Source organism: Cannabis sativa, chromosome 3 (assembly GCF_029168945.1).
Source record: "Cannabis sativa cultivar Pink pepper isolate KNU-18-1 chromosome 3, ASM2916894v1, whole genome shotgun sequence".
NCBI lineage: Eukaryota > Viridiplantae > Streptophyta > Magnoliopsida > Rosales > Cannabaceae > Cannabis > Cannabis sativa.
In genome coordinates, this window is record NC_083603.1 from 60,956,427 (window position 1) to 60,967,136 (window position 10,710).

Below are 10,710 nucleotides of genomic sequence, written 5' to 3' on the forward strand. Positions count from 1 at the left end.
CGCTCTGCCCTCTCAAGGTTGGGTCAAGTAGTTCGATAGATGAGTGTGTGAGTGAGGGTGCCCTAGGTTCCTGTCCAAAGTGTATCTTATTTTGTAGGAAACATATAAAATAAAGAAATTATCTCGAGCAAGGGGGTTGTGTGCGTTAAATATATTTGTTAATTTGCTAAGTTAATTTGTATATGTATTGGAACATGGTTATAAAATTATATTTGTCTCCATTTTTTACTCATACATGATGTAGAACAAAGTTAATGAAATAATTTTTTAGTACAATTAAACGTGTCTTTTCAGATTACAATTATTTTAAAAAAAAAAGTTAAAAAAAAAAACAAAAATTTTGGGAACAACAAAATATTATTTTTTATTTTAAAAACAATTTATCTTTTGTTAATATTTTTTTTCCACTTTATCTAACAATATTTTTTTTCTTTATTATTTTCTTATATTATTTTTTCTCTCATCATTTTTTCTCTCTCTCTTTGCACATTGTCTTTCATATTAGTTTTTAGGGTCAAGGTTCGGGGTCCATGTCCAAGTCCGTGTATGAGTCATGGGTCCATGATCGAGTCTAGGACTAGAGTTCGAGGTTTGGGGTTAGAGTCCAAAATCGGGCCCTAGTCCAGGTTCATGTTCGGGTCCGGGTTAGGGTTAGGATCAGGTTGGAGCTGAGGTCAAGGTTTGGATCTAGGTTTGGATTTGGGGTCAGGGTCCATGGCCGAGTTTGAGTCTAGGTTTGGGGCTAGGCGTGGGGTCTTAGGTCTAGTTCCGAGTCTAGGTTCGGTTGTAGGGTTTGGGATCCAAGCATGGAGTCCGAGTTCGTGTCTGGGTCTAGAACCAAGGTTAAGGTCGGGTTTTGGGTCCGGGGTCGATGTCAGGACTGGGTCGAGGTTACTAGTTTGGATCAGATCAGGTTTCAGTTTATATCGGGATCTCAAAGTATTGAAGTATTTTTTAAAAAAAAAAAATCTAAAAAACTATTTTTAATAAACTAACTAAACAAGTCTTAGTTTTAAAATTTTCAAAAATTATTTTTTTGCTCTTTCCAAAAATACACTCAAAACAATGTAAAAAAGAGACCCTTATTTAATTAATTTATTTATTTTTAACAGCATACTATCACTATTCCTAATTCAATTCTAATTATCATTTTGAATTAATTTAATATTTTTTAAATTTAATTCAAGATATTAGTGTAATTTTAATTTGAATAGAATTAGTATCTATCTTCTTGCTTAAAAATCTATCTTATTTTTAAATTTGATTATATCTTATTTTTTTTAAATTTAAGGTCAGATTTTATAAGATATTTATAAAATCTTTTAAGATATTTTTTAAAATATCTTATCTTTTAAGATATTTTTAATTATATCTTATCTTTTAAGATTTTTTTTAAATCTTTTTAGATATTTTGACCTTATTTAAATTTAAAATAAGATATTTATAATCATGTAATTTTAAATAGATGTAAGATATTTTGCTAACTTTTAAATTTTGTTATTTTATTTATTTAAATTAAATTTGAAAAGATATTTAACTTATCTTTTCTAATTTTTATTTAATTTTTATTTATAAAATAACATTTAATTTTTTAAAAGTAGTTAGCAAATTTTGAAATGATATTTAGGTTGGTTGAAACCTAATTTTTCAAAATTGTAGGTTTAATTTTAAATTTAGATTTTTTTTAAATTTTCGAATTTTTTTTATTTTATTTTAATATTTCGAAAATAAATATTTTATTTATTATTTCGAAATTAATTATTTAATTTAAAATTAAATAAATCCTACATCCAACTATCCAGCTAACCTTGTTGCAGGAGTATGTGTTTTAGCTTGTTTGTAAGTTTTCAAAACCTATTATTACTTGATTGCAAATAGCCATGGTTACCTTTTGCGAGATATAATGATCTGATGGCTCCCTTGGTCAAGATAATAATTTGTAACAGGTATATTTACAATCTTCTTTCATCTGTGTATGACCTAGCAACATGATAGGACCCATCCAAAGTGTGCCTGTGTGAGCCTATGTGTTTAATTTTATTATAGATGCATATAGGTTAATGTTGCTAAAATAAATTATCATAGTTATTGATAGAATTTATTTAGGCCCATATAGTTTTTGGGCCTATTCAATTAATAACAGTTGTTCTTATTAAGGTTAAATTCCTCTCTTTTGGGCCTTGTGTGAGAGTTGGGAGCCATAGAAGTGGGTACGACATACTGAACCCAGCACCCCCTCACACAAACTACCCCAATTGTGAAGGCCCATTTGCCTGATTTGAATAACTGTACTAGGTTAATTAAACTAGTTTAACCTAATAGAATTGATTAGCAACATAATTAATTTCATTTATTTTGAAATTAATTTAAGAAAATTATAGTTTAAAGAATTCTTTATTCTAAGCTAAACTATATGTATTTTCTTGTATTTAATTAAATATAGAATTATAACCATCTAGATTCTTTCTGGAGCTTAATTTAAATTTTTCATTAAATATTCCTATTTAAGTTGATATTTAGTTATCTACAACTAACCAACTTAAATCTGAATATCTTTTGAATTTCAAATTTCAAAATTAAGTTGAGGAATTTTAGGCATTGGTTATTAAGATTCTTTAGATATTTTTTAAGTTAATATCTTTTCGAATATTAACTTAAAATGGAATATTTTCAAATTAAGTGGTTACAACTTAATTTTTGATATTTAATTAAATTTAAATTTGAAAAATATTTAAGTTCTAGATTTTTTCTAATACAACTTAAATTAGATATTTTTTCAAATTTTGTGGAAAAGATACTTAGTCAAATAAGATATTTTCTAGAGAGTTATTTCTAGACTACTTATTATTTCTAATATTAAATAGGAAAATATTATAAATTGTGAAATTAATTATTTAATTAATTTTGGTACAATTTATTTTAAGTATATTTTTCCTAGTATTAAACTAGAAATTAATAATTAAGCCTTCTCTACACTTAATTATTTATTTCTTGAATTTAATACATTTAATTAGTTTGAAAATTAAATATCTAAGTTGATTTTTATCATCATACTTAAATATTTCTTTTTCATGACATTTAATTAAATAGAAAATTATTTTTAGTTGAAATTTATTTTTTCAACTAAATTTAAATAATTTTCAAAATATATTTTTTCTTTATTTTATTAATCAATTTTCGAAATTGCATTTCTTAAATGCTAGAATTTCGAATTTTATCTTGAAAAATAGATTAAGTTGTAAATTAATTATTTATTTTAATTAATTCTTGGATCAACTTAAATCAATGATTTTTTCATTTATTGATTAATTTAAAATAAATTGAATTAAAGTATATTATTAGAAATTGAATTAATTAGTCAAAGGAAAATCTAGATAGGTGATATTTTTGCTTGAAGTATTTTTCTAGTGTATTTAATTAAATAGAAAATTAATATTTAAGTTGATTTTTATCATCATACTTAAATATTTGTAATTTTTCTTATATATTTAATTAAATAGGAAAATTATATTTTTTGTTGTAAATTAATTTTATTAATTAATTTTGGGCCAACATTAAATTAGAATAATTTTTCCAGGATTTATTCTTTATTTTAATATGCATTTTTCGAAAATTGTATTCTTAAATACTTTAATTTTTCGAAATGCAATATATATATATTTATAGAAAATAAAATTTGAGTTGTAAATTAATTTAAATTAATTTTGTAACAACTTAAATTGAATATTTTTCTAAATATTTATTGGAAATTATTACTAAGATGGAAATAATTCATATTATTTCATATCCATCTAAGTAAAATTTATAAATATTAAATTAAAATTTATATTTAGAATTTTTCATTCTAAATTGGAAATTTTAATTAAATAAATATATATTTAAAAGAAATAGAATAAATAAAGAGAATCAAAGAAAATACAACTCTTTTTAAATAATGAGCTTTATTATTAAGACATTCGATCTCCATTGTGGGTTTTACACCGCGTTTGTTTTAGTGAGTAATCCTCCCTAATGGAGGAACGTTCATTAGCAATTTCGCACCGTTTAACCTCGCATGATAAGTAGTTTGTAAGTGTTTTGTATGGTATGGATCACCCTAATGGTGGCGACCATACTTGACTTGCAAATTATGAAACAATGGTGGAAGCTCATAAGATAGAATTGCCTTGACTCTCGCCTAAACGGGACAACGCTGAATTCCAATCTTGATCGAATAAAAGGTTGCTAGAATGTTTAACATTTTAGACGAGCTGACAACTCTATTCAATGAATGGTAGCTTTGACTCTCGCCTAAACGGGACACTGATATCAGTTTGTTGAAAACCTTGGAAATTATTTAGGATTGTAAGCTTTAGTATTTTCACTTGTCATTCCTACTTGCTATATACTTATAATTTCTGAATTGTGTATGAATTTATATTGAACCATGTTATTTTCTGTTATTAAGTTGTAGTTTAATTTCGAATCTTCATTGTTGGTCTAACATGTTTGTTTTTCTAATGACATAAATCCCTAATGGATTTTCACCATTAGACATACATAATAGTGTAAGATCTCGAAAGATAAATATTGTATATGCAACATCTAGCTGTTCATCAATTGATGACACCTTAGACTAGTATTTTTACAATATGAAACAAGAAGATTACATAAATAAGATTACTTTGTCTTTCGCTAATCGAAGCATCGTTGGATTCTTATTCATAAACGAAATTATCCTAATTCCTCTTAGCTTATTCATTTCGAATTAGCTTTAAAAACATATCATTGGATGAATGGTCTATAAATCATTTCATGTCATTTTATATGACGCATATGATTATAATCCCGAAATTCTATTCCCAATTGATATAAATCCTCAATCTTAGAAATCTCCTACTTGTATGGGCAAATCTGACTTAGAGTTTGTATTAGTAGTGGTGGTCCAAGAAAGAATTACTCATTATATTTGGTTGAATTTAAGTCTTTGACTTTAATTTTAGAATCCAAATAGAAATTTTCTTATATTTCTAATTCCAGATACAATACAGTTACACTTTCTCAAGTGTTTAATATCCATCTTTTATTAATGGATTAAAACTGTATGGAATATGAGTTAGGTATTCTGTGACCAGGATCCACTTGCAGTATTCTAAGAACTCTTTGATGTAACTAAACCTATGTCATCAATAGACACTACCATTTTTTTAATCTATGGCATTTGTATCTTGTTCATAGTGACTTTGACATGATCAATCTCTGCAAAGAGTTAATATGCCTATATCCACTGAAAGTAGTTCATCTCATTCGCAGATGGATGTACATTCAGGGGTGGATATGAGTTTTTCGTTGTATTCTTAAAACGATAACTCTAGATTATACCTTTTAGCAAAGAAATTTGAAATGTTTGAAAAATTTCATTAATTTCTAGCAATGGTTAAAACCATTAAGGTAAGTGGTTAAAGATCTTGCGAACTGATAGGGGTGGAGAAATAGTTAGTAGATATGCAGTTCAAAGATCATTAAATTGATTTTTGAATTATATCCAAACTTACCTCCCGTAAATTTCGAGTTGCATGTTGATGATTAGTTACTAGTCGTTGCCTAAATCCTTCTATGGTAATACAATTTCAGAATGATGTAATGGTTGTATACTTAATGTAAATCATTACTAGATTCATGGATGACCTAATCAAAATCTTAAGAAAAGCTAGAACTGTTAACCATTGTTTCTTAGCTATTCTAAGTGATTAGGGGTGGACCATCCCATTGTCAATAGATAAGAAAGTGTTTGTTCAAACAAATACTACTTTTCTAAGATAATGACTAAGTCTGAAAACAAGTAGTAAATAAAGGAGATATTTTTCTTGATTCCAAAAGTGTTCTATCATCTTATATAACATATGATGATCCCACTGCCTCTGTTGTCTTGTCACAACCGAAGAGATCAATACCATTTAATTTTCTTTGACATAATTCACGGTACCTCGTCGTAGTGGGAGAGTTTCTAGGAACTCACCTTCTTATGACTTGGGAGACACTAGTGATTAAAATCCATTGTGAGTTTAAACAAGTAATGGATTGTCAAGATAAGATACTAAGAAGAAAGCCAATAGAACTATGGTTTAATCCATTCACATGGAGTAATCTAAAGTTTTCTATTACAAGGACATAAAAGGAAATTTTCGTTTATAAGTCCATTCAATGGACTTAACAAAACTTCCTGTTCCTAGTATTATAGGTTTGAGTTTAACTAAACCTATGGCTTGTGGTATACCTGGTAATTACTTACTCTAATGCAAGCAACTTACTTTAGTAAGATACTGAAGCATTTTCTTTCTAATAGAAATCTATAGAAGCTTCACAACTTCTTAGGCATAGTTTTCTTTATCTAAGGAAAAGTCTTAACTATTCCAGAAAAGATAAAGCCATGAAAGAATTTCTTAGATATGCTTTTGTATGCCTTAGACCAGACACCTGCTGTTGAGTGGGAGTAATGAGTAGGTATCAGATTAATCCAGGAGAAGAACATTGGAAGACAATCAAGTAAATCCTAAGATTAAGAAGAGGAACTATATGTTAGTCTATAAGGGTGTGTTTAAAACTCTTACACTACACCATGTCAGATTTCGAAATTTGCCTTTGTGCTAGTAAATCTTTCTGATAAGATGGTGGTTACTCTGGGGGTGGAATAGTGATTTTGGAGAAGTGTAAAAACCTATCTGAAGTCTCTAGGTCTACCAGAGAGGGACTGAATGTTAAAGTTGCAGGAAAGGTACTTATTCAGTCTAAGGAAAGTTCTATACATCTTTGGCACCATTCCAAATTGCCTTAAACTACTAGTGTTAATTTCCTGATTAACCAAAAGTAGTTGCCAAAGGTATAGAATCCAGTATCCCAAGAGAGTAAGACATATAGAGAGGAATTTCACATTATCAATGATTTTGTGATTAAGGAAGAGTAATGGTGGAGAAAAGGTTGTGGTTAATTCAACCTTTCAGATCCTATTACGAGGAGTTTAGTACTACTACACTTGATTTGTATATCAAGGTGTTGAGATTATTTGAAACGCACTTTTTGTTTTATATTAGTGCAAGTGGGAGTTTGTTGGGTTTTATGCCCTAAATAAAACTCATTTCAATATAATCAGATTTACTTATTAATATAGATCAGAAATAACATTTAATGTTGCATGGTTCACATGATTTATTTCATGATTATATGTACATAATGTATAAATTCATCTGAAACCCTTTTCACATACTTGATCCTGTTTATTGTGCCGTCAACACATTGGAAAGTAAACATGACTATGTGAATAAAGTTTCCTAGATTTATCAGACATAGGGTTTTACTGATATGATAATCTACAACAGAGTTTACTTGCATTTGGAGAAGTGCTATATATGTTCTTTCCAGAGCATTGGTTAAAGTAAAGCTCAGGTTGGATGCATGGAGTATGCATCGGAAGGGACCGATATCGAACTTTGACTTAGATTTAATTAAACTTACCGTAAAATCTATTCAAGTCAATATCGCCTAGTTGATCTTAGATCAAATGATCTTAATCCTGATATGATTAGGCTCAATCTCGAGAGGCTATTCGTGTTCTTTGATTTGTTAGTTAAGCCTACTTTTAGGTCAGGGTGATACGTACATTTTGGGTACACGGTAGTGCAATTGAGTGGGAGCGCTAGCATAAACATGGAATCTATAGCTTCAATCTGGCAAATAGTAAGCAAAGGATGATCTCCTTCGAGCTTGACCAAACGAACATAAATGGTGGAGTACTCATTTCACATAAGCTGAAATATCATTTATACGGGGTCAAGTGTTTTAAGGAATAAATACATTGTAGGGTGTAACGGTAATTTAATCCCTTTACAATGTAGATCATTCATATAGAGGATCATTGATCACATTAGGATTATAACAATGGATAACTAATGATGTGTCTATATGGTGGAACATATAGAGCATTCTATATACTGAGAGTGCAATTCTAAGTTCTATGCGTGGATTCAACGAAGAATTAATAAGTTAGTGAATTTTAGTGCTAAATTCTTGATCTACTTATTGGAAGCTCGGTTATATAGACCCATGGTCCCCCCACTAGTTGAGATAATATTGCTTGTAAGACTCATGTAATTGGTTTTGATTAATCAATTATAATTCTCAAATTAGACTATGTCTATTTGTGAATTTTTCACTAAGTAAGGGCGAAATTGTAAAGAAAGAGTTTATAGGGGCATATTTGTTAATTATGATACTTTGTATGGTTCAATTAATGAATATGATATATGACAATATTATTTAATAATTATTTATAGTTATTAAATAGTTAGAATTGGCATTTAAATGGTTGAATTAGAAAATTGGCATTTTTGAGAAAATCAGATACAAAAGGTGTTAAAATTACAAAATTGCAAAAAGCAAGGCCCAATCCACTAAGTGTATGGCCTGCCACTTTTGTAGGAAATTTAAACTGATATTTTCATTATTTTAATGCCAAATAATTCAAACCTAACCCTAGTGGAATGCTATAAATAGATAGTGAAGGCTTCAGGAAAATTACACTAAAATTTTCTATTTTTCCTTCAGAGAAAAACCTGAGCCTTTCTCTCTCCCTATCTTTAGCTGCCACTTCTTCTTTCTCTTCCCTCTTGAAATTTCAAAATTTCTTAGTGTATGAGTAGTGCCCACACACAGCAAGTGATACCTCAATCATAGTGAGGAAGATCGTGAAGAAAGATCATCAGCAAAGGAGTTTCAGCATAAAAGATTCAGAGAAAGAGATCCAGGTTCAGATATTGATAATGCTCTGCTACAGAAAGGAATCAAGGGCTAGATACCTGAACGGAAGGAGTCATATTATTCCGCTGCACCCAATGTAAGGTTTCTTAAACTTTATATGTGTTTAATTTATCGTTTTAGAAAGTTCTTATTTAGGATGTTAATAAACATACTTGTGAGTAGATCTAAGATCCTGGTAAAATAATTTCCAACACATTAGACTCCCAGTGTGAAATAGGGAGCATGAAGCTAGATATTGTGGCCTTGGAGCAGAATTACTTTGAAGCTGAGAAAGTACGGAAAGAAGCTCTCCAAGAAAAAGCTAGAACAACTCAGTTGATCCGAGAGCTTGAGGGTCAATTTCAAGATGCTCAGAAAGTTATTGAACACCTAGAATGGGAAAATAAAGAGCTACGGGAAAAGCTCAAGACATTAGATACAAATTTTAGGACATTTTCGCAAAAGCTTGAAAAGCGGTTTGCAAAGCATGCTTCACAACTCAATGTAAAACCATTGTTTGATGAACTAGAGAGCAAATTCACTTTGTCAGAAGAAATGAGGTATCTAATTATTACTTAAAGGTTTTTAAACGAGTTATGCTTCTGTATTAAATGGTTTTCATCTTACATTGAACATTTTAACTTATTTCTGTAGCACTTGTGAAGAAATCATAAGCTCACTGGTTTCAAAGTTTGAAATGCTTCTGGGGCCAAACAAATATATTATGGACAAAATGCAAACAATGGCAAAGCAAATTGAAGAATATGAGCTTATGGTGAAGCAGCTAAAGGTATAAATATTTACAAAGTGGCATTTAACACAAGGCATCTATATTCATGATTTAGTGAGGTTTCAGTCACATATAAACTTTTCTAAGTTTTGATGGTCTTTTTTGTCTTTGCACGAGTACCTTTAAACTATTATGCATCAGGAAGAGTTGAGAGAAGAAAAGTTGAAAGCAAAAGATGAAGCAGAGGATTTAGCTCAAGAAATGGCTGAACTTAGGCACCATATTACCGGCTTGTTAGAAGAAGAGCGTGAACTCCGTGCTTGCATTGAACAGGCATCTCTACATAGAATTGCTGAATTAGAGGCACAGGTACTGGTATTAGTTTACTGATACACTGCATCACATGAGATGATTGCATTTTTTTTTTCTAAAATATTGTGATTCGTGTCAGGTTAATAAAGTACAAGGAAGACCCTTGGATGCAATCAAACATCTCGATGGAGCATAGGAGTCTGGTGATATTTCAATGTGAGTGAAGTTTCATGCCAAATGTGAAGAAATCAATTGACAAATTTTGGAGAACCTATTCGAGCTGGTATTTGTGAAGGTTTTTTGGATTATGCATTATAGATTGCCATAGTCACCTTGTACATTCGATGGGATAGAAGTTAATTTGCTGGAATTATAGCTGAGGGTTGGAGTATCAATGAGGGAAAGCTGACTGCTAGACATGGAATATGCAGCAACATACTGCAGAATGAAGGGGCTGTGATATTGGTTTTTATAGCTTTAAGGTTCTTTTTTCTCTCTGATTAAATGTGTTGATTGACCAATTGAGTCGATTTTTGAACATTCACTTTTGAAGCAACGCTCTGCCCTCTCAAGGTTGGGTCAAGTAGTTCGATAGATGAGTGTGTGTGTGAGGGTGCCCTAGGTTCCTGTCCAAAGTGTATCTTATTTTGTAGGAAACATATAAAATAAAGAAATTATCTCGAGCAAGGGGGTTGTGTGCGTTAAATATATTTGTTAATTTGCTAAGTTAATTTGTATATGTATTGGAACATGGTTATAAAATTATATTTGTCTCCATTTTTTACTCATACATGATGTAGAACAAAGTTAATGAAATAATTTTTTAGTACAATTAAACGTGTCTTTTCAGATTACAATTATTTTTAAAAAAAAAAAGTTAAAAAAAAACAAAAATT

At 29.7% G+C, this 10,710-nt stretch overlaps 1 protein-coding gene across 1 annotated transcript; it reads left to right on the plus strand.

Moving 5' to 3' along the window:
* Positions 1–8,985: 8,985 nt before the first annotated feature.
* Positions 8,986–10,501, plus strand: LOC133029037 (uncharacterized; the record flags this gene model as incomplete). Its single annotated transcript, XM_061112178.1, has 3 exons — positions 8,986–9,332; positions 9,427–9,562; positions 9,704–10,501. Coding segments are annotated over 3 exons (672 nt in total), but the record flags the coding sequence as incomplete, so codon positions are not given.
* Positions 10,502–10,710: the final 209 nt, after the last annotated feature.